This window comes from Protopterus annectens, chromosome 8.part0 (genome assembly GCF_019279795.1).
Source record: "Protopterus annectens isolate FY-2018-M chromosome 8.part0, PAN1.0, whole genome shotgun sequence".
Taxonomy (NCBI): domain Eukaryota; kingdom Metazoa; phylum Chordata; order Ceratodontiformes; family Protopteridae; genus Protopterus; species Protopterus annectens.
The window spans coordinates 792,183,073-792,207,490 of NC_056741.1; the positions used below are offsets into that span (position 1 = coordinate 792,183,073).

The 24,418-nt window shown below is 43.8% G+C and overlaps 1 protein-coding gene across 4 annotated transcripts in view; it reads left to right on the forward strand.

Annotated features, from left to right (window-relative positions):
* Window positions 1–24,418, forward strand: part of OTUD5 (OTU deubiquitinase 5) — a 1,783,333-nt gene that overhangs the window by 1,741,149 nt on the left and 17,766 nt on the right. The window contains exon 9 of one of the 4 annotated variants that reach the window (XM_044080262.1): window positions 785–807. The exons of the other annotated variants lie outside the window; for them this stretch is intronic. Within the exon in view, the coding sequence (XP_043936197.1) occupies window positions 785–792 (8 nt within the window). The 3' untranslated portion in view covers window positions 793–807. Of the gene's footprint in view, window positions 1–784; window positions 808–24,418 lie in introns of those variants that run through there. 4 annotated transcript variants of the gene reach the window in all.

Here is a 24,418-nt window from a genome sequence, read left to right on the forward strand (position 1 = left end):
CTTCGACAAGTTTTGAGTTTGGTGGCTGATTTGTAAGTTGTTTTGCTGTCTTTAATTGCGTGAGGTCATAAAGTTTCGACAAGAACGAAGAAAAAAAATGCCTTCTTGCATTAATAGATTTAGCATATGCAGCAGTCGCTCTTAAGTATCCACCTTCTTACATTTGAAATACCTCTGACTGCACCCTAAAAACACTGTTTCACAATACAGCATGCAGTTTTCATGACCTTGTTATATAGATGTTAATAAGAACAACTTTTACTCACTTACTTTTTCAGTCCCTTTAGTCTTCTAAATGTTAATGAAATAAAGTGGGGTAAATACTTGCAGTTCACACACCGGTTTGCCAGTCAGCAAAATTCCAGTCTTTCTCAGGCACTACTACTTACTAAGCCACATTTCACATGTGCAGTCCTACATTTGATGGAATTTATATTTTGCAGTCTCACATTTATTCACTAATTTCACACTGTTGCTGGTATTCTTCATGGTCACCTCCAACAGCAGTTCTGGTTCAAATACAGAGTACTCCTGATGCTTTTAGTCAGCTCCCGTGCTTTTTTTTTTTCTGTCAATCAAGCATTTATTTTGGAACAATGTAAAGGGGTTCTTCGGCAAGTGTCCCTATATAGGCTTTGTTGTTGTCAGAAGAATGCATAGTTGAGTTCCTTACAGTTTGCTAGCTCACTCTTTGTTGACTAAACTTTTTTTTTTCAATTTCCTACTATGCCTGTTCTGCATCATAAAATGTCTTTGATCCACCTGCCAAAAAAAAAATCTGAAGACAGCTGACTACAGCAGCTTGGATCAAACACCTGCCTGTCAGCATTCCCTGACTGCTGGAATAAACGTCCTTCTCTTTTGCTAGGTGTAAAGTGAGTAATCATTTTTCACAAACACTGTTCTATTTTTTTAATACTTTTCTGCCACAATGTTGTCAGGAGCAACTCTTTCCGCTGGTAGGATTACATCAGTGGTCAGGAGCATACGTACAGTGCTTTTCTCAGTTAATAAATTCTGCTATAGCACATTAGTTCAGTTGCTTATTTGTACTTTCATAAAATTAATAGTGTTTTCCTTCTAGTTTCTCTTGGTACAGCAGAAAATCACTGAATTCATAATTTACACATTTTTTTTTAATCTGCAGTTCTTGTGAAGCCTCATACTCAACCAGCCTTTCTTCATTTCAACTTCTAAGTTTTTCATTTTTATCAGCTCACTTAAATAGCTAGCTAAAGCTTCTATTTTCCTTCATTTTGTTATTTTATATATTCCTTCAGTTTCACTTACTTTAAACACCTATATGTACATTTGATTCATTTTTGTCTAAATTACTGAAAGCTGTTTTCCATATCAAAGCTGAAACTTGCACTGCTTCTTGCTGAATAACTGCACAATTCTGCTCAGCTAGATTTTTCTCTTCCTTTATGGTTCATATTCTGTTACTTTCTTCAGATTTCTTCTTTGCTGGCATCTGGGTATTGTCATTTCAAACCAAGTAACTGAGTTGTATTCCATGTTCATAACTTTAATTACTTTTTTTTACAGCTGCAGTTTTCACACTGGGAGAGCTATAATCAACTAGTTTCAGTGTGCAGCCTTCTTAGAAGTGACAGCTTCCAGCAATGTGTTGTCCTATTTCTTGCGGTTTCTTCATCCAGAAATTTCTTCACTGTCCTGCCTTCAGATGCCATCCTTGCTCTCTTTCTGTTTCTCGGTGATTACTTTTAATCCTTCCCCTTCCTGCCTTGACTCCTTGAAATTTTCAACTTTTTCCATCCCCATTCTTCCCTCAGGAACTTTTCTTTAGATCAGTCATCTTTCTTCTTGGTTTTATTTTCCCATTTAATTTGTATGCCTGCTATTATCCTCAGTTTCAAAGAGATACCTAATCTTTTGAGGCATTGTGCATGAAAACTATTGATGTGGAGTTGTTCAATCTCGACGTTTGTTCTTACACGTGGGTACAGAGGCAATCCATCGGCTCTGAGTTGGCCACTTTCTAAGCTCAAGATCTCTTAGTAGCTCGAGGCACAGTCCCTATCCCATGATGCTGTCTGACTAACCTCAGATCTAGTTTGCCACTGCAACAGATCGCAAGTTCTTCAGAGAGCTCGGGCCAGTATATTTCTTTTTCTGTCTTTTGACAAATAGTACATATAGTTTACATAGAGTTAGTATTCTTATTACAGTTAGTCTGTTCCGATTATTTTTTTAGGACTGTGTTCCTCTTGTTGTGTGGATTTTTGCTGTGTTGGTGTTATTGGAGCGGTTGCTCCTGGGTCTTGCCCCTTTTTTCATTTAGGCACTTACGTGCTTCACTACTACAATTGAACAGGGCTCTGTCAACTGGATTTCCCTATTCCTGTATATTTAGTCATATTAGATAGTGTGCTTTTGCTATTTTGCTATAAATATTTAAATAAATATTTTGATATAAATATTTTTTTTTTTGGGTTCTGATTGTGTGCTTGTAGCAAGTTCGACAGTCTTGAACTCTTTATAGTAACGTTTTGTTTTATTATCAGGGATCTGATAATTGTGTGCTGTTTGATATTATGGCTGACCAAAAAGAGAAGCAGAAGTCAGGTTTCAAGAGGTGCGGCTGTGGGCAGAAAATGTCTATTATGGACAATCGTGTGTCTTGTGTTTATTGTCTAGGACCTGTGCATTTACAGGAGGATTGTTCTATCTGCCACTCTTTTAGTGGCAGAGTATTACTTGAAAGAAGAAGAAAGTTAATTGATAGAGGACTGTTGAAACCTGAATTTCAGGAAGCCTTGGGATAAGACTGACCAGACTTTCAAGTCTTCGAAAGGGTCAAAGTCTTCAAGTGTGTCCTCGGAACCCAGGCCCTCGGTACCGAGCACCTCTGTTAGGGTGCAGTCACCGGTTCCTAAGTCATCGGAGCCGTGCACCGAACTGATGTTTTGGAGCCAATCCTCTGTGCTGGAGCTGGTGTCAGAGGTGTTGAAGTCTCCAATACTCAGGTCTCTGGCTTCTTCGGTCCCTTCGACACGTTCTTCTAGGACCCTTTCAGACATCGATGTGAACCGTGTGGTACAGAGGCTCTTAGAAAACCCGGCATTGGCTAAATTACTTTTGGTTTCGTTCCAACTGGGTTCGAATCCTACTACTGTCCCATTGCCTGTGATGACTACTCCGAGCTTACCTAGGCCTTCAGAGCTGGAGGTGGAAGATCTGATGGTTGTGGAACCTGTGGAGCCGAGTCCTGTCCCAGTGACTTCGGCTCCGACCCTGATCTGTTCGGTGCCATTCGAAGAGTCTCGGAGCTGACACTCTCGTCGGTTCCGAGGAGGGGAGAGTCGAACCAACACATCAGTTCCGACCCTTCCTCTTGAGGCCTTGGCGCAGATGAGCTCGGCTCCGTCCTCTGTATCGGAGCCCTTGGTCTTGGCACCAGGGAAGCCGCTGTCTTCCTTGGAACTGGCGGATTCCTTCGGTCAAGACTCCAATGCCTTCGATGCCATAAAGAGGGTAATGTCTGCTAAGACCCTCACTTCCTCAGGTCTCTCCTCTTCCTCCCCTAAAATGCCACGATGTCCTTCAAGGATGCATCTGCAGTCTTAACAAATGGGTTGTCCTGTCGTCAGGCAGCCAAAGTCTGGGTCTGGCCTCGCTGGTGTCGCGCTTCACCCGGCGTCATCTCTGCTGGTCTTGGGTATAAAGGCATCAGCCGGCCATTTCCTCAGTCTTTCTTGCGCGTGGCGCCGAAGCAGAAGCTGTGGTCAGATCCAGAGATTACTACTACGAATACTACGCCGAAGACTTCTAAAAGCTAAGTACCCGTTGGGGACTCTTTCTTGCCTCAGCCGATGTCAGAAAAAGTGAATAACTGTTTAACTTGTGGGAAACAAATACCTCATAAAGATTTCCACTCTTACTGCTTACCTTGTTTAGGCCCAGACCACGGCGTAGCAGCCTGTTTAGCCTGTGCTCTTTTTCAACGGACGAGCGCTAGGCGTGGTCGGAGTTGCTGAACAGTTTTAGGATCAGATTAATCCTCCGACTTCTCAAATTGTTAAAAATCACGAAGAAAGAAAACTTGGCGGTGTTTCGGCGAAAAAAAACCACAGCAAACGCGGAGCAATCGTTCCGCCGCGAAACCACGCAAGCGGGGGTCAATCTACAGCCGAATCCATGACTACTACCAAGGCTCCTGCTACCCTAGTTGAATCGGCCTCTGGAGTTTTGCCTACTAATGTGGTTTCTCTAGAATTATCGGACACCATCCCTTTGGATGTCTCTACCCCAGCACGTGGTGCTGCTAGGCCTCCTGCAGCCATGTCTATAAAGGCCTTTGCCAGGGCTAAAGTAGCCAAAACTGCTAAATCTGTACCTGTTAAGCCCCCCTCTCACAGGCCCAGTTCCAGTTCCCAGATGCTTACTCTGGCAGAGGATTTCATCTCTTTAATAAGGGGATCCCAATCTCACCCAGACAGGGCCTCTCAACCTCCAGAAAAGAGATCTAGAGCAGAGCCCCCTGAGCCAGAGTCCTCAGATGACTCTTCTGATGTTTCAGACAATACAGACCATCCAGAGGCTCCTTTTTCTACTTATGAAGATTCCGATGCTGAAGAATCTATTCCTTCTGCCTCTCCACCAGAGGAATTTTCCTTTGGGGAAACCTTACATGCCATGAGAGAGCAATTCCAATGGCAAGGACAAGATTTCTCAGATTCAAGAAAAAGGCTTAGGACCTTTCTACACTTACCGCAACATAGGCCCTTAGCTATACCTCCAGTTCTTCCTGTTGTGGATGATGCATTTAATGATGTTTGCACTGCTCCTGATACTTTACCTCCAGCCCTGCCAAGCCCGATAGGTTTTACAGGGAACCGGACACTCATCACCACCTATACAAGGCTCCCCTTGCAGATCCTGAGACTATCTCCCAGGGGCCTAAGGCAGTAGCTTCAACCTCAGTGAAAAACCCTCTCCCTTCTGAAAGGGAATCCAGGTCCTTAGAGATGGGGTAAAAGTATACACCTCTGCTACTCTCTCAGCTAGAGCTTTGAACTGTCAGTTTCATATGATCCAATACCAAGAGTTTATGCTTGATCAGTTAACTAAGAAACTGTCCTCTGATGATTCCTTAGATAAGAAATATGTTTTAGAAATGGTGAATAACATTCAGCAGGTTAGTAACCATTCTTTAAAATGTGGCTATGATGCACTGGAGGCTTCATTTAGATCAGCCATGACTGGCACAGTGATAAGAAGGCATGCATGGTTGAAAGAACAGGTCTTGCCGGATCATGTTAAAGCAAAACTATTAGATGCTCCTATGGATAAGGTCAGTCTATTTGGTTCTCCTGCCCAGCAAGTAATGAAGAAAATGGAAGAGAAGGCAAAATCTGTACAAACAGTTAAAGATTTCTTACAGGTTCAGCCCCCAAGGTTTAGCAGAAACTGGCCTTCCAAAAATTGGTCCTTTCCAGACTCCTCTAAATCTCAGAGAGGCAGGAATAGGCGTTCCAGAGGCAGAAATAAAAACAGAGGAGGTGCCTACAGAGGACGCCAATGGCAAGGCAATAACCAACGAGGCACAGACACAACCACTGCCACTACAACAGGACAAACACAGTGACTTGGCTCTGACACCGCCTTCCAGAGAACAAATAGCAGCACCCTTAGAAGGAAAGTTAGCCTTATTTTCAAAAATTGGCACTATATCACAAGAGACAAGTGGATTTTGCAAACTATAGACCAAGGCTACAGGTTTCATTTCCACACCTTACCAGTAAAGAGGAATGCCAAACCTACCACCAAATCAAAAACAGAAGCTCTAAAACAGATAGCTCAATTAATAAAGATGAGAGCTGTGGAAAGGGTGCCACCTACAGAACAGGGCAAAGGATTTTATTCCAGACTCTTCCTAGTACCAAGAAAAGAAAAGTTGGAGACCTATTCTCGACCTGTCCGCTTTAAACACATTCATCATTGTTCCAAAATTCAAAATGCTGACCCTACAGCAACTTCTTCCCATGCTGGGCAAGGAGTGTTGGCTGGTAACTCTAGATCTCAAGGAGGCATACGACCAAATTGCAGAAGATACCTCAGATTTCTTGCAGGATCAGAGCATTATCAATTCTCAGCATTGCCCTTTGGCTTATCTACTGCTCCAGAGTATTCACAAAATGCCTGGCATCAGTAATCGCTCATTGCAGGCTACAGGGAATCCAAATGTATCCATACCTGGACGACTGCCTGATACAAGCGGACAACAAAAGCAAGCTGACACAAGACTTACAAAGAGTCATTTGCTTACTACAAGCCCTGGGATACACAGTCAATTTAAAAAAGTCAAGACTGATACCATCCCAAACAAGAACATTCTTGGGTGCAGAATTGGACACAGTAAAACAGATGGCATTCCTAACTGCAGAAAAACAAGAACATCTCCCTCTTTACTTCTTGGCATTAACAAAACAGAACAAACTAACAGCAAGGAAAGTACTGCAGGCCTTGGGCTTCATGGTATCATGCATAATCCTGGTCCCCCATGCCAGACTGCATATGAGAAAGCTACAGTGGTACCTAAAGAATTTATGGTCTCAACACAGGCACAGCGAAACCGAAATACCACTAATCCCATGCCTGAAACAAGAGTTCCTATGGTGGGCTCAAGCATGCCAGTCAAACCCAGGTTTGCCCTTCCACAACATTCAAGCAAGCCAAACCATCTGGGGGCCTCAGACCTAGGTTGGGGGGCCCACATGCTGGACAAATGCATTCAAGGATTATGGACTCCAGATCAACTGCACCTGCACATAAATCAAAAAGAAATGCTGGCAGTAAAACTAGCAATCCAGAATTTCAGACCATTTCTCAAAGAAGGCCAATTACTGATAAGGACAGACAACACCACAGTCATGTGGTACATCAACAAACAGGGAGGCACTCATTCTGGCTCTGGACCTATGGAATATGGCTCTGAGCTACAACATTCAGTTACAGGCAATATTTGTACCGGGAAAAGAAAACATCCTAGCAGACATGTTAAGTAGAACTACCACGGATGCTCACGAATGGATGCTACACCCCGACATCTTCAAGGCCATTACCAAAAAATGGGGAATGCCACAAATAGACCTATTCGCATCCCCACTCAATCACCAGATCAAGAAATTCTGCACAAGGACATACCACCCACTGGCTTGGAAGGTGGACTCTCTATCCTTCAGTTGGAAAGACCTGACAGCATATGCATTCCCACCAGTTCCTTTGATGCACAAGGTACTACTGAAAATCAAAGAGGAACGTCCAAGGATAATTCTGATAGCTCCAAATTGGCCAAGACAACATTGGTATCCATTGCTGAGGAGCATGTCTCGGGGAGGAACGTGGACACTACCCCTGATTCCTTTGGTGTTAACTCAGAGCGACTACAACATCATGCATCCAAACCTGAAAACTCTACAACTGACTGCCTGGAACATTACATAAGAAACTAACAGATTTATCCCAAAGGGTTAAAGACATTATCCTTGAGGCCAGACCTTCAACAAGAAGGAACTATGCAGGAAAATGGAAAAGGTTTGTCATTTGGAGTTCTGAAAGAGGAAAAGATGTGTCAAAGATAGATATTGCCAACATCCTGGAGTATTTGGCAGAGCTTCTCCATACAGGCCTGTCCTATTCCTCCATCAAGATACATGCATCAGCTATTTCTGCAGAATACAGCTTGATCCCCTGTCTTCTCACACCCTCTACTCAGGCAGTTCCTCAGAGGAATCAAGAATGTTACACCTCCTAGGAAACCACCATTACCAGCATGGGACTTGAACTTTGTGCTAGAAAAATTGACACTCCCTCCATTCGAACCAGCAGCAACAGCAGACCTTCAACACCTATCCTGGAAAACTGCTTTCCTACTGGCAATTACTTCAGCAAGGAGGGTTTTGGAACTACAGGCCTTAATGGCAGTACAACCCTTCCTAATCTTCCATCAAGATAGAGTGTCCATGAGAACTAATCCTACATTTATGCCTAAGGTGGTATCCAGAGTGTCTCTAAACCAGGCAATCCACCTACCTACCTTCTTTCCCAATCCACAGAACAGGGAAAGACTGCTGCATACCTTGGATGTACACAGACAGTTGTGCTACTACCTGGACAGAACCAAGGCAATAGAAAACTGACCAGCTTCTAGTAGCTTATGCAACAGGAAGGGAAGGAAAAGCAATTTCCAAACAGACAATCTCCAAGTGGATAGGAAATTGCATAAGATTCTGTTACTCCTACCATGGAAAGCAAATTCCACAGAACATAAGGCCTCATTTTACAAGGGCTACAGCCACTACCACAGCTTTCTTGAGGGGCTACCAAGGTTTATTATTGTGCGCTACTTGGACCTCCGTGCATACATTTGCCAAGCATTATAACTTACCTCTATACTCTAGATCGCAGGCTTTGCCACTGCTGTTTTGCAAGGGACCCTAACTACACCATAATTCTTCTTCCTCCTCCCTAGTTTGGCTATGGTATTCTACCCATTTGTTAGGACTGCAGATGCATCCTTGAAGGACATAGTACAGTTTTGTACCTACCATAAATGTAGATGTCTGAACAGGATAGCATCTGCAGTCAAGACCTACCCTCCTTCCCTCTGTGGTACTCCTAGGGTATTTACCCTCTAATAGCTAGCTGGGGATCTCTTATGGTGTATTTGTTTGTATATATGTACATACATGCTTATTTTTTGTGTTTGCCTTCTACTTTTTTGGAAACATTGGCATTTATCCAAAATTTAGCTTTCCAAGAGGGCAACTGGCATCTGGGGCAAGAAACACTGAGGAAAATGGCGTCGGCTGATGCCTTTATACCCGAAGACCAGCAGAGATGACGTCAGGTGAAGTGCAACACCAGCCGAGGCCAGACCCAGACTTTGAAAAGGAATCCGGCTGCCTGACGACAGGACAACCCATTTGTTAGGACTGCAGATGCTCTCCTGTTCGGACATCTACATTTATGGTAGGTACAAAACTGTACTTTCTCCCTCTACATCGCATTTTCCTACTAAGCATCGAGACCCAGAGCCTCAGGGTAACCCCTTTGGGTGAACCCTGCTCTACTGAGACTTCACCAGATGCTCCCACTGATGAAGTCCCCAGAAAGAGAGTTTGCAAGAGAAGGCATTTGGATTCCCCTCAGGAATCTTTGACATCAGACACTGACTTAGAGCATTCAGAAGGGTCCCCCTCGGAGGATGTCTCCTTTGTGGACATCCTGGAAATACTGAAACAGAGGGGTGACTGGCAGTCCGTTACCCCTACTGAGGATGTCGGTGCTTCTGAAGGCCTTTGGGTCTCAACCTTCCACCTCCTGGGTTACTCTGCCCTTCGACGAACTGATGGAACTGGTTGCTCGAAGGGCTTGGGAGTCCCCTGATTCCATAGAACCAGTCCCTCGGAGGCCCAATAAGTTCATCACTTCCCCTCAAGACAAACGGTACCTCACTAAAGGAGTCCCTGTTGATGCCATGGTAGTGGCGGCGGCGGCCACCAAGAAAGAGATGTCAGAGACCTCTTCTACTGTCCATCCCTCCTAATAGAGATTCTAGGATGATGATACAGATATGAGAGACGCATTTTTAGTTCTGCAACATTTGCCATGAGATCGTTTAACTGTTTAACCCATTTTACCCGTCTTCAACGAGATCTCCTCCAGGAACTTGGAGATACTCTAAAGGGTAACACAGATGAAGCTATTTCTGAAAAGGTGACGGCTCAGCTTTCTACCCTTAATTCCATTGTCAACTCGTCCACGTGGCTCATTTTCTATGCAGCCAATGGGTCGAGTCGAGCAGCAGGTTCAGCGATAGCTTTGCGGAGACCGTCCTGGATGCACTTATGCTCCTTTGTGGAAGCCTTCAAGTCTGCCTTTGTCAACAACCCATTTGATGCCTCTTCTTTGTTTGGGCCCCAAGTCAAGGAGACTTTCACTAGGTGTGAGCAGGAAGGAAAGACTATCTGCTGTAGGAGTCCGTTTTTCCACCCCTACTAGACCATACCCCAAAGGGCAGAAAGGTGGAAAAATGTGGTTCCGGAAGTCCCAAGGAGCTTTCCAGAACACACGTATTGAGCCCCCCTTCAGGGGCAGCGGAGAGGCCAATAACAGAAGACGCCGCTTTGGCGACAGAAGGGGATGCAAAACCAGGATGACAAGGAGCAGTTCTCTGGCAAGCCTTATCAGCGCTCCTGAGAGGAGACCTGACTGTCCTACTCTGGAGGCAGTCGGGGGTCACTTGACTTTGTACCCAGATGCTTGGCTACGAATTACATCAGATTCTTGGGTACAAAGCATAGTTACCAGAGGTTACATCATTCCCTTTTTAGAGTCCCCGCCAGTCAGAACAAGAATCCCAGATGTTCCACCCACCCCGCGTCACAAGCAGCTGCTAGCTATCCAAAATCCAAAAAAAAAAAAAAGAGTTATCCAGCCAGTCCCGGCGGACCAGATAGGATCCGGAAGTTACTCCAGATTCTTTTTAGTTCTAAAGAAAACGGGGGACTGGAGGCCCATTTTAGACCTCAGCAAGCTCAATGCTTTTGTAAAGAAGAAAAAGTTCCAGATGGTCACGCTTTAGTCGATACTCCCGTTCTTGGGAACGGGTAATTGGATGTGCTCTTTAGATCTCAAAAATGCGTACTACCACATCAAAATGGCCAGACCATCCAGAGATCATTTGCGTTTCCGGCTGGGGGCCAGTCACTACCAGTTTCAAGCACTGCCCTTTGTTCTCACCTCAGCCCCCAGAGTGTTCACCAAATGCATGGCAGTGGTTACGGCTTACCTGAGGCGTCTAGGATTCCGGGTGTTTCTGTATCTGGACGACTTTCTCCTATCCGCCACCACCAGGCATCAGCTCATTCTTTCCAGGGATTATACGATCAATCTCTGTTATGAATAACCATAAATTTTGAAAAATCTGCCTTATTACCATTGCAGCATATCTCCTTTATCGCAGCAGACTTAGACACCACCAACGCCTTGGTCAGATTACCTCAAGAAAGAGTTATCTCTCTACGAAATCAGGTGTCCCGCTTGCTAAAAGAAAAGAGAGTACCTGCCTTTCAGTTTTTAAAGCTATTAAGCACCATGGCAGCTACCCTCATAGTGGTTCCTGTGGGACGGATGCACATGAGGATACTCCAATGGTTGCTTTTCACCCAGTGGTCCTATCAACAGCTCCCAATGTCTTTCAAGATTCTACTGACAGACGCTTGCAAGAAGGACCTTCTCTGGTGGTTGAACAGTCACCAGGTGACGATAGGGCGACCATTTGTACTTCCCACTCCCGTAGCCACGCTGACCACGGATGCTTCCCTGATTGGGGGGGGGGGCTTTTTCAGGGAAGAACTGCCCAAGGTACCTGGTCAGAGATGGAATCTCATTTGCACATCAATGTCCTGGAGTTGAGAACGGTGCTTTTAGCGTTGCAGCACTTCCATGACTCTCTGCCTCGGGAGACGATTGCGATCCAGACGGACAACATGCCGGTGGTCTGGTACATCAACAAACGGGGGGAACCAAGTCTTACCCCTTATGCTGAGAAGCCTTGAGAATTTTGCAGTGGGCTGTATCCACCGGGCGCTTTCTGATAGCAACGCACATCCCGGGAAAATCCAGTGTGATAGTGGACAAACTGAGCAGAGCAATTCTGTTGCCCCACACGTGGTCCGTCAAAGAAGACGTGGCGAAAATGATATTGCGCAGATGGGGCCAGCCTTGCTGCAACCTTTTTGCATCCCCGCTGAATGCCAGATGCAGAAGCTACTTTGCCCTGAATCCCCCTCAGCCCAAGGGATTCACTCGTACATGATTGGCCCTCGGGTCTCCTTTATGCCTTTCCTTCAACCCCACTGATCCCCAGATTTTTACAGAAAGCAAAAAGCTTGGGAAGGACTGTTATTCTGATAGCCCCCTTTTGGCCTCGGCAGATATGGTTCCCTTTCCTTTATCAATATCAACTGGAAGAACCTTGATTTCTGGACCCAGTGCCAGACCTTCTGACTCACTCATCAGGAGTTCTTCACCCCTCTCTTCAGTCCCTCAAACTGACAGCTTGGCTGCTCCACTTCCCAACCTAGCCAGGTCATATAATTTGTCTTCCACGGTGCAACATATTCTAGTCTCCTCCAGAAAACTGTACAACAGCAAATGGAAGCGTTTTGTTTATTGGACCTCTCAACATTTTATGTCGCTCCTATTGATATTGTTCTGGATTTTCTGACTATGCTTTTTCATGAAGGTGGAGCAGCGGCCACTGTAAGAGTTCAATTGGCTGCAATATGCAATTTTCACCTGGGATTTGAGGGCTCTAATCTGATCTCTCACAGATTATGTAAAGCCTTTCTGAAAGGGACTCATCACCTTAGGCCACCTGTCAGACAACCAGTTGCCCCCTGGAATCTAAATTTAATACTATCTCAGCTTATGCTTCCTCCCTTTGAACTTGCATCTTCTTGTCCCTTGAAGTTCATTTCTTGGAAAACAATATTCTTGGTGGCTGTTACCTCAGCTCGTAGAGTTTCGGAACTACAAGCTCTTTCTATCAGGCCTCTGTATCTGTTTTTTCATCCCGACGAGTGTGTCTCAGGACAAATCCCACCTTTCTTCCCAAGGTCTGCTCCGAGGTTAATTTGAACCAGTCTATTGAGCTGCCCACCTTTTTCAGAAACCATTTGAATAAATTAGAATATATGTTACATAAACTTGATGTTCACAGACAATTGAGGTTTTATTTGGACAAAACAAAGGAGTTTAGGAAATTGGAACAACTCTTTGTTTCTCATGCGGACAATAAGAAGGGGGCTGCCTGTAGCTACAGTTACATTGTCTAAGTGGTTATCTGATTGCATAAAATATATATATTCATCCACCAACCAACCTTTAAAGCATAGTGTGAAAGCACATTCTACCAGGGCTGTGTCTACATCTCTGGCTCATGCAGCCCATTTGCCTTTGGACACTATTTGTGCAGCTGCTACTTGGTCCAAACCTCATACATTTATCACTCATTCAAAGTGGACAGGGCTTCCTTTGGTTCCATTGTTCTCAGGAATGTACTCCCATGAGCCACCCAAGATTAGGGTGCTTGGTACGCTACCCACATGTAAGAACAAATGGCGAGATTGAACAACTTCACATAAAGAAGTTCTGTTCTTACTATAACGTTCCATGTGAGTTGTTTATCTCGCCTTTGTTCTTACACTCCCTCCCACCTTCCCCCTCCAGGTTCTTGAAGAATGGGTATGACTGGTGGTCTGGTTGGTCTAACTAGTGTCCTTTACTCCAGCCAGAGTATTTCTTACAAATTGTAAATATATGTATACATGTGTATATTTTTGGCATATTGGTATGTTTAGTGGTATTCTTTCTTGCTGGGTTCAGCAAACTAGATCTGAGGTTAGTCAGAGAGCATCATGGGATAGAGACTGTGCCTCAAACTACTCCGAGATCTTGAGCTTGGAAAGCGGCCGACTCGGAGCCGATGGATCAGCTCCATACCCACGTGTAAGAACAAAGGCAAGATGAACAACTCACATGGAATCTTATGGTAAGAACATAACTTATTTTTTTTTACTTGCCTCTGTCTTTCTCCTTTTTGGTTCTTTTTCCATACCCATTGACTTTTGTTGAAAACTCCTATATAAGTTTCATAACTTGGCATCTCCCATCCTTCCTCCTCTGTCCTTAACTTTATCTTACCCATGGAAAAGCAAGGTAAAGCAGCTTCACAGCAACAGCTTGTCTCCGATCCAAATTTTTGTTCAATGCAAACGTTAAAAGAATCGTAATATAAGTGCTTTTGTCTGCCTCTGCAGACTTCATCAGATACAAATGGATACAATCAAACAAGAGAATTTAAATAAATAACACCCATCAATGCATTGGTACACACCCACCCCTTCTAACAGCATTTAAAGTGGCCCAGCACCTTTTTTTTCCTTTAATCTGCACACCAAATAAATGCAGTGTATAAGAATATTAAAATACTTATATTAAAGACACCTTTTTAGCATGTTACTTCATTAAAACTTTCCTACTTAAATTAATATTTTATAAAAATGTAAAAATATAAAATGTAAATGAGTATTCACAATCAATATATATTTAACTTTTAAAGTTACAAAAAATAAACATAAACCCAATGGAAGGAATAGCAACACAATGGGTTAAAGTGCCCACCTCAAAAACAAAAGGTACAGGGTTTGACTCCCACCAAGGCAACCAGTCAAGCCCACATAGTCTACACAAGAGCACCAAACCCAGCACCAGCTCATTGACCGATAAATCTATATATGTCATTACAAGTAATATCATTGTTTGTACATATTTTATAAAGCCTTGTATCAGATAAAAAAATCATACCATGAAGTAAATTTCAATAATATAATATTCACATCACTTTTCCAGTGCCTTTAGCTTTAGCATACACCACCGTTTCTTTCATGCGTATTGCTTCTCTTACTTCCTTTGCTGTCAGTCTTTTTGAAGTACCACTATTTGCCTTCTCCTTTTCCTACCTGTCCTGTCTATCCCATGTCTGGTTTGCATACATTTCTGTGAAAGTTTGCTACCTCATTATTGCTTTTTTGTCCTCCTTGACCCTTTTTAGGGATGTGATTTATGTAGTCTTCTCCTTGAATTTTCACTCTAGAAACTTCCTTGCATTCTCCCTACCATCCACAAGAAGGCCCCAGTTCTAGACCATTCCCTTTTCTTTGGTGTCCATCTCAATTGTGTCTCATGTTTAATTTGTCGTCTTCCATACTAGAGAATCTGCCTTACATATGTTGTCAGGTTTATGGATTGCTTTGAGATCCCTGTCTTGTTTGCAGAGAGTGTTTTGTTGCATTCTATGGTGCCTCCCTGCCTGCTGCATTATCCACCTCCTAATGTAGTCTTCTGTCCAGATGCTAATCTATTAGTGTCTGATAGATTCCTTCCCTTACTGTCTTCACTTTTTTCCTGTCCATTTCATTGAAGTCCATCTCAAGAACCCTTTGCACAACCCGAATTTCCCTATCTCTTTGTATAAGATTACTGAACCATTGTGCAGCCTTCAGTCCCTGTTTCTACCCCTTTTAGACATCCCCATATCTCCCTTTCTCATCAAGAAATATTTTGTTGCTCTGATTTCTTTCTTGGAAATGGGAACTGCTTCCTTCCACCTTGCCTTTCATTCTAAATGTCTGTCAATTACTTTTTTTTAATTATTTATTTATTTATTTTACCAATGTCTCATTTTACTCGAATTGTATTTCTACCATTCCCCTTTTTTATGTAGGTGTCATCTAAGGTCATGTCATTATCTCTTTTAATTTAGTCTGTGTTATGTCTGTTCCAGGCCTCAACATTTTTTTTCTGAGATTCCTCTCTCTCCCTGATTTAGAAATTGAATGTTGCCTCACTTATGTTATGAAAAATGCTGTGCCATGCAAAATGGGTTCAGTCTGTTATACTAGGCTACAGAGTCCAAGGCATTTAGATTAGAGCCCCAAATTATTGGCCACCACTCCCACATTTCTCTACTTCAGAGTCACAGAGTCCATCTGCCTTCCCTTATTGTTAGATGGATGATATTCAGTAAACCTGCTCTCTTGATCCACAGGAATAGATTTCTCTTCCACAGAGTATCCGATTTTATAGGTGTAATAAAGCTTGTTTCAGTGGTTTTGGTTTTGGTGGATTTGGATTTTGGAGGTGCTTGGGTGATGTCTATTTTGGAATTGTATGGGCGTTTAATATTTGTGCTCTAGTGGAGCAGTGGATTTGGATTTTGAGTGACGACATGTCCATTCCTTCTGGAGTTGGACATGGCCTTATATGTGGTATCCATATGTCCTTGAGGAGCAGAGAGTATCACGACAGCTGGAGTTGGTTTGGTGAGGTAGCATATGATGGATTTCCGAATGGGGATCCTTGTCAGAAGTAACTTTTGATAGATCTCAATTTGTGCACCTGTCTATGATCTGATGTGTGAATGATAGAGATCCGAATTGGGCAATGTTGTCCTGATAAGTTCCTCTACAGAGACAATGTGTCAACTAGAAGGCCATGTAGATCCCTTCATGATCAGGTGGGCCTGGTAGGCCACCCTACTAGTGGTTTTCCACCTTACCTGTCAAAGAGGGTTACCTTGTTTGTTCAGGTCCCTGATAACCTCATGGCCATGGTTTAATTGCCCAGGCCATGGTAGCTTGGGGTTACCTTTGTTTTCCCGAAGGGTATTTCTCCCATATCCGTTACAACTGTCCCTTGGACTAGCACCTGCTATCTGTTTCCGTGAGTCCTTTCAATAAATTCCAATGGCCGATGCACTTTCCACTTCTGAGCCAGTAATGCAGGACAAATAGAGACCAAGACCTGAAGTCCTCCCATGTGGCCTGTGCTTCTGAGGAAGGGACCCCAGCTGTAGGGAGCCAACTTAATGAGCCCTGTCCTTAAGCCAGTTTGCAACCCATCTTGTCTGACACTGGTTTGTTCTCACCCCTGTGGGAATAAATGTAATACCAGGTGGGGTGGTAATGTGAAATATGCAAGTTTTTGTTAGGGCTAGTAAGTTGCCTTGCAATACCAGGTGGGGTAGCCTGTGGCTGGTTGCAAAGTCGAAGAAGCTGAGCAAGTTTTCCGACCCAATTCAAAGCCCAACTGGAGTGAAGTCCAATGTCAACTAAAGTCACAAAGTCCCCTTGACAAAGGCAAACTTTATGAGCAAGTCCCCTGCTTCCCTGTCTTTGTTTATTAAATTGTGAGCCTGTCTATGACTCCGGTTGCTAGAGCCACTTGTTAAGGGTATGAGCGGTAGTACCAGGGGTCGTGCTGCGTGCCCTTCCTAAGTGGACGCAGGCTTGCGTCGCCAGCTGCTGGGCGTAATTCCTTTCCTCCGTTAGATTAAACAGCGGCAGCCGACAGTGCGGGTCGGTCCCCTCATTTAGCTCGTGTAGCCTTCGGCTTTTTTCAGCGGTAGATTTGATGCTGTGTTTGAGGGCTCACTTTCGGCGGCTCAGATGCATTTGAGATCTCTCCTTTAGGGGGGAGGGCTGGGATGGTGTCTCCTTTGGGGGAGCTTGTGAATGTTGAGTTGAACCTGTCTTTTAGTATTTTTTGTTTGTGTTTTGATGATTTTAATTCATAGCATATCTGTTCCAGCCAGGTTGTGAGTTTCACCCAGGTTCCTAACTGAGGATCCTTTTTTTCCTGATCATCCTTGGGATCTTTTGCAATTTTTGATTCCAAATTATTTTTTATGATTTATGAATTTTTTATTTTTCTTGATCAGACTTTGTTCCCTTTTGTTTTTATTTTCTTTAAATATTGTAAAAGTTCTCTTTTAGTCCTTGGGTTGTATGGTTTGGGGGGTCCTGGGGTCCACCTTTGCCTGAAAAGAGTTTGTCTTGGTTTATTTGGGATTGCCCACAGTTGCCTGATCCTGAGGCAGTCCTGGAAGGCAGAATAGGGCTTCCATAGCTTAGGTTGTGGTTTTAATTTGTGGTGACCTCTGACTCAGGGCCTTGAAGGATACTTAGTATGTAGTGAAGTTTGCTTTAGAGAAGTTCTTCACTATGGTCTTTTTGGGGGGGTGGGGGATGTGGATTTCCAGTGAGATTGAGATTGGATATGATCAGCACCAATGGATATACTTCCGGTGTGTGATTTTTGTCCATGTTTGTTTTGTGACAATGAGATCTAGTATATTTCTCTCATTAGGAACAGTGACTAGCTGTTCCATGACTTGAGAGTTCTAGTACATCTATATGAGTGAGTGTCTTCCAGAGGCATTGTGGGGTTCCCTGAGTTTGAGAGAACCCTGACAGCAGTTCCTGACTGGCTGTAGAGCAGTTTTGCCCTGAAGTTGTTTTTGCACCTGTTTGGTTTTCCCTGGTTTTAGTTGCACCTGCGTTGTTGCCAACTGGTTGGTGTGAGTATCCCTTCGTTGCCACCAACCTGGAGGTGTGAGTATGACACCCCGGATACATGGAGTGGTCGCATTTTTGGGGAGGGCAAACCCTAATAGGAAATGATGCTCTCTCAGGGTGTGTGCAGCTCATGAACCAGTTACAGGTTACAGCATCACATCGATCCATACGATGTTCTCCATACTGAGAGAGTGCATTTTGATGCATTTGAGATTTAGACTTCTGGCATTGAGCAGCATTACAATTTTTTTGTTTTTATTTTGGGTTTAGGTGGAGTATTTTGACCTTTTGAGCCTAAAGGCACTATGGGGGTGGCAAGAGCCTTAGCCAATATCATCCAGATCCAGGGTGACAGTGCAAGCGTCTTAGAAGTAGCGTGGCTTATCCAAGCATGTCATCCATATCCAGTGAGAACACACTGGATCCTTTGAATGACACCAGACATTAAGCCAATTGTTAAAGCTGATCATCTTGTCTCTATATTGTGGCATCATTCTTGGTACAATGACTTGTATTACATTTGTACTTGCTGGAGTGACCCGTAGTTGTGTGATTCTGTTTGATTCTGGCAACTCTGGCGTGAGATGTGGTGTGACGCTCCTTGTTCAGCACCTGTGTGGTGATCCAGTGTGTCTCTGGTGATGGTACGTCAGTGTATCACAAGTGTGTTTGGTTGTATGTGGGGCTACTACTTGCTGTGACTGGTTTGCTGCTTTTGTGGTTTATGTGTTGCTTGTGGGTGTCTTGAGGTTGCAGTTGTTTGGGTTAGTGCTTTGGAGGCCTCTGCTGTTTAGGTTTATTTTTAAAAGAATTAGACTCATGTGTGTGTGTGTGTGTTTGTGTGTTTGGAGGGGTAGCATTATGTAGCATGAGGCTGGTTTGTGTGGTGTGTGGTTCAGTTGCCTTCTCCTCTGGTCTTGCCAGTCCAAGAGTTGAGGCGCTCAGCCTGCATCTCTGGGAGGAGGGGGGAGGTTGTCTGTGTACATGAGGCAGTTATAACATTGCCTCAAGATTTATAAAGATTGCCAGCAGATGGAGCTGAGGGGACTGGGACAACTGACCAACTGACAGCTAGACATGCTAGAATCCTTAGAATCCTTAATTGAAAACGGGGCCAGTGGGGAGTGAGTAGTGCTTTTTTTTTTTAGTAGTACTTATATAATTGCTTTTAGTGAGCAGTGCCAGGTAACTTGAGTGCAATGTGTTACAAGTAACTATTCAGGCACTACCTTTAACCAAACAAAAATTCCACAGCTCAGAAGCAGAGAGTCCTCTTCCTCTCCCACAGAGTGCAGACACGAACCTTCTTAATGTAAAATAACTGGCCTGAAGCCCAAGTGCCTAAACCAGAACTAATACACTTGGACGCCAGTGCTTAATCAAAAACTTGAATGATAGCTACGCTTTAAATCAAGTTACAACCAAGCAGTAATAAATACCATTGAATACTTTAGAGAAGAATGTCTGGATTAGTGCTCAACACACACAAACAAGCTAGATCAGCAGGCCCCGAATCAGTCTATGCCCACAGCAACAAAAGGCACCAACTTCAGTAAGAAACAGTTCAGATATCTTAATGTAAAATAACTGGCTTGAAAGCCCAAGTGCTTAAACCAGAATTAATACACTTTTAGAATAACAGACACTGAGCCCTCAATCAGCAGTTCTCAACCTAGAAGGATGTAAGCTACCTGTTCTGCCACAACAGTGCAGACCACAAACCCCAGTAATAAATACAATTGAGTATTTTAAGATGATGCAAAGTAAAAGTAAGTAAAAACACAAGTACAGTAAAAGCAGATGAAATTTTTTTTTTTTTTTTTTCTTTCTGCCCAAGCGCTGAGATCAAAGAAACAGATTTGAGTGCTCAAACACAGAAGGGCTTGGGGGCTAAAACAACAAAAGTCTGTACCACTTAACAAGAAAGGCAGAGGATAAGCTTAAAAAATAGTCTGGTACCACTTAAAAAAGAAGGCAGGAAAAAAGCTTAATTTTTTTTTTTTCTATTTCCCAGTTGCTCTCTTGTACACAGGTAGAGTGCCTTGGGGAGTGCCTGAAATCAGAATATGATCTCACTGCACTCAGTTGCAGTTTCAATGCCACTAAGATAACTGAAGAGCAGAATAACCAGTTAAAATTCCTTCAACACTCCTTCATACACAGTTTAAATCAATTTAAATACTGTATTTTTAAAAAAAAGTGCATAAAAGGTACTTAAATTCTCTTATACGTCCAGTTGAATATAACCAAGTTCTTAGCTTGCCAAGCTGAAGTTTTAAAGCAGGAATTATTTCACATGCACCAGTTTAAATATGCAAGGACAGGAAATCAAAGAATGGTGGCTACCCCACCTGTAATTACTAGCAAATAACAAAATTCAGCCAACACTAGCTTTTAGTTCAAGTTACTGAAGAGCAGAATAACCAGTTAAAAATTCCTTCAACACTCCTTCATACACAGTTTAAATCAATTTAAATACTGTATTTTTGTGCATAAAAAGGTACTTAAATTCTCTTATACGTCCAGTTGAATATAACCAAGTTCTTAACTTGAATTTCCCTTCAGTTGTGCTACTCATATTGGCCACTTTCCTTTTTCACTCTTCTTTCCTTTATTCCTGTTATTTCTATTAATTCCTGAAGATGATTACCACTTTCTCTTCCTTCTCCATCTAATGTGGTCTGTTGTCTCTTATAGGCACTTTTTTAGCTTTATTTTTGGTACATCACTGATCTTTAATTTTGTCTCTTTGAGGAGGCCATTTTCCACTTTTTCCAGGTGTAAATATTGGGCAGTTCTTGCCCTTTTAACCAAGGTTGATTCTGTCCATCCTCATCTTCTGCATTATTGTAACCATTTTTCATGTTTACACTTTCTCGACCCCCCCCCCCCCGCCCACAGACACACACACACACCTGTCAGCTTGACTTCTCCCCTCACCTTTCCATCCTAGGGCACTATCCGCATCTGTTGCTCTCATAAGGTTTATGGCTGCTTGTTGCCTATTGCTTGCCACTAACCCTCCAGTAGTACCTTTCCTTGCTGGCACACTCCCCATGTTTTTTTGCACTTGCCCTTTGCGTTCCTTGTATTCCATTATTGTTGCCAGTATTTTTCTGGCTTGATGCTTTGTCCCCTCCCCCCAATCCTTCTGGCCTTTTTCATCCAGCAGTCCTCTGTCTCTGTTTTGTGAATTGAATGCAGGCCAACTAATCCCCCCCATGTTTTTTTTCTTTCCACAACCTTGAGCAGGAAATGCTTTTCCTTCCCGTTAAGCTTTCCACTCCATATCTAGTTTTCAAGTCTCTTGTTCTGTTCTGATGTGGTGAAATCCATAATATACCTTATTAGAGGTTGTGCAGGATCCTTCTGACTTTATTATGCCGTTCAGTCCGTTATCCCCCGTCCCCCTAATGTTGCTTCTCTTCTCTTTGCTTTGTCACTGTAGCCTGCAATATTCAGTAGGTGCTCCACTGTATTGCTTTACATTCAATTTCTTCTAGTTATTGATGGTCATTGTTTGCCTGTAAATGCTCTTTTGTCAGCCACTGCCTGTCTTCACTAACATTTGCTGTTGTGACTAAATACCTGATCTGCCCTCTCATAGTTATGGTTGTGCTCTTTTCAGCACCTGCCTGCATATGTCTGCCTTTCTTCACCACCTTCCTTCCTTGTTAACACCGTTGCTGTTTTTTGTAATGTATGGTATCTTTCGGACCTCTTGTTTTACTCCCCTTTCCTTATCACACTTGTCTGTTTTGGTCCCTTTCTGAGATCATTAAAATTAATGTCTTGATTCAGTTGTGAATCCAGCCTCTATTCTTTGACTCTGTCTTGCCCTTGTAATTGGTTTGTACATTTCAAGAAAGAGAAAAGGCAGAAATAGTACTGAACAGTTTTATCACCGGGGGGGGGGGTCTGGTGCAAGGAATGTGTTCTTCGTGTTTCACTCTTGCAGTCATCACATTTGGGTTATCCCTCCCAGGGTAGCCCTCGGCCGGCCCAAAGACCAGAAACTTAGTATTTCTGCATCGGTTACTGTCGCTTGAGGACTGATGTCACGTCATCAGTAGTATAAAGTAAGGCAGCCGGTGCCATTACATCAGTCTTTCTTGCCGTGGAGTCCGAAGCAGAAGCAGTTTGCATGAGTGCGCTACCTGAGTTTTCATCTGCCGAATTGAAATTGAAGTCTTCTAAAGCTTAAGTACCCCATTGGGGATCCCTTTTTCTTGCACTAACTAATGTCAGAAAAAGTAAATTGTCTTGCCTGTGGAAAGCAAATACCACACCGAGACTTCCACTCTTGCTGCATCACTTGTTTAGGCCCAGACCACGACGTCCCCTGTTGTCGCTTCTGTGCCCTGTTCAATGCCAGAACTATCCGTCGTCGGGCCCTTATTGTAGCCAGATATTTTCGTTTACAGTTCTCAAATTCCGATATGGCTTCGGTAAGCCATCCGTCCACAGATCTTCCGAAAAAACGTAAAGATAAAGACAGAGACAGAACGCACAGGTCTAAACCTACCGACGATGCTTCCGTTAAGCTAATAGTCAGTCCTGCGGTACTCAGTGAGGTGCTTTCACAGCTCCTAATGCCCGCTTCAGTTGATTTGCAGGCCAGTACTGAGACCCTTTCGGAGTCCGGTATGCCGCAAAACTCTTCTTCAGCTAAGGATCCTGTGGTCGTCTCTACCTTGGATGAGTCCAGAGCCACTGAGCAGGCACCAGCTTCCGAGGAAGTCCTTCGCACTACCGAATCTTGACACAAACCGACGACTTTTGCAACTACCATTCTTTGACAAATGACTGAGTTTCTAAGGCCCAGGGTTCGTACCACACCCAAGAAACCGACAACCCACTCTCAGGAGCCTGCTACTTTGCCGCAGTCTCAAATGCTTAAAATGGCGGAACACCTTATCATGCTGATCAGGGGAAGCCAAGCTACCCCCTCCAAAAGGAAAAGAGATCTGTCCCCTGTAGTTTTATCTGAACAAGAGTCAGATGAATCTGATGTATCTGACTATGAAGACATGCAACCCCTCTCCACCTTTGAGGATTCTGATGCAGAGGACTCCATTCCTTCAGCCTCTCCCCCAGAGGATTTTTCCTTTGGGGAAACCCTGCATACTTGCATTTCCAGTGGGAGAGTCAGGACTACCCTCAGTCTAAAAAGAGACTGTCGGAATTGCTAGATCTTCCACAACACGGACCCTTGGCCATCCCCCAGTCCTGGATGTTGTGGAGGATGTTTTTCCAAGAATCCAGCTCGACTCCTGATGCCCTACCTCCTGCTGCCAGAAAACCAGGCAGGTACTTTAGAGTCCCTGATTCACACAAATATCTTTTTAAAAATTCCACAGCTGACCCTGAGGTCATTTCTCAAGGGCCAAAAGGGATTAAAGCAACCTCTGCTAAGAATCCCACCCCCTCAGACAGGAATTCCCGAGCATTGGACAGATGGGGTAAAAAAAAGTCTACACTTCAGCTACTGTAGCTATCGGGGCAATAAATTGTCAGTTCTATATGCTGAAAATTCAGCAACATACCTTGGAACTCCTTAAACAGAAAAATGTCTTCCTTTCCTGCTTGGGCAGAATCTAAAGATTTACAAGATTTAATGCATTCTGCAAGTCAAGTAACTAAACACACTTTGCACTGTGATTTTGACTCCCTAGAAGCATCTTGCAGGGCAGCAGTCACTGGTTCTGTCATTAGAAGATATGCATGGCTTAAGGAACAACCCCTGCCAGACCATGTCAAATCTAAATTGTTGGATGCCCTCTTGCACAAAGATAACTTATTTGGCACTAAGGCAGAAGGGGTCTTAAAAGAGATGGAAGAGAAAGCAAAATCTGTGCAAACTGTTAAGGATTTCTTAAAGGTCCAGCCCCCTAGGTTCAGCAGGCATTGTCCCTCCAAGCACTGGTCCTTTCCTGCTCTGAGTAAGCCTGCCCAGCCTAGGCCCTGAGCAAACAGACCCCACAGACAGTAGCCTCAGGGAATGCAGAGATCTAGCCAGTAGACTACCTGCACTTCAAAACCAGGGAGTTTTAAGCCACGCCGTTATGAAAAGAAGTCAGTGGCTCACCCCCCTCTGCCCACCTTCACTTACTTCTAGGAGGAAAACTCTCCTTTCACTCAAGCACTTGGGCCACCATTACCAAGGGGTTCTGAACATTGTGTCTCAGGGATACAAATTTTCCTTCCGCCCCCAGAAGGGTTCCCAGATCTACCACCAAATCAGTGGGCATAGGCTCCAAAGCAAGTCCTTTCTCTGCTCTCTGTGAGGGCACTAGAGCACATTTCTGCAGAACAGATGGGCCAAGGCTTCTACTCCAGACTTTTTCTGGTCCCCAAAAAAGAGGGCACGTGGCTCCCCATCCTCAATCTATCCATTCTAAACACCTTCCTGGCGATCCCAAACTTCAGAATGCTCACCCTCCAGCAGCTGCTGCCCATGCTGTCCA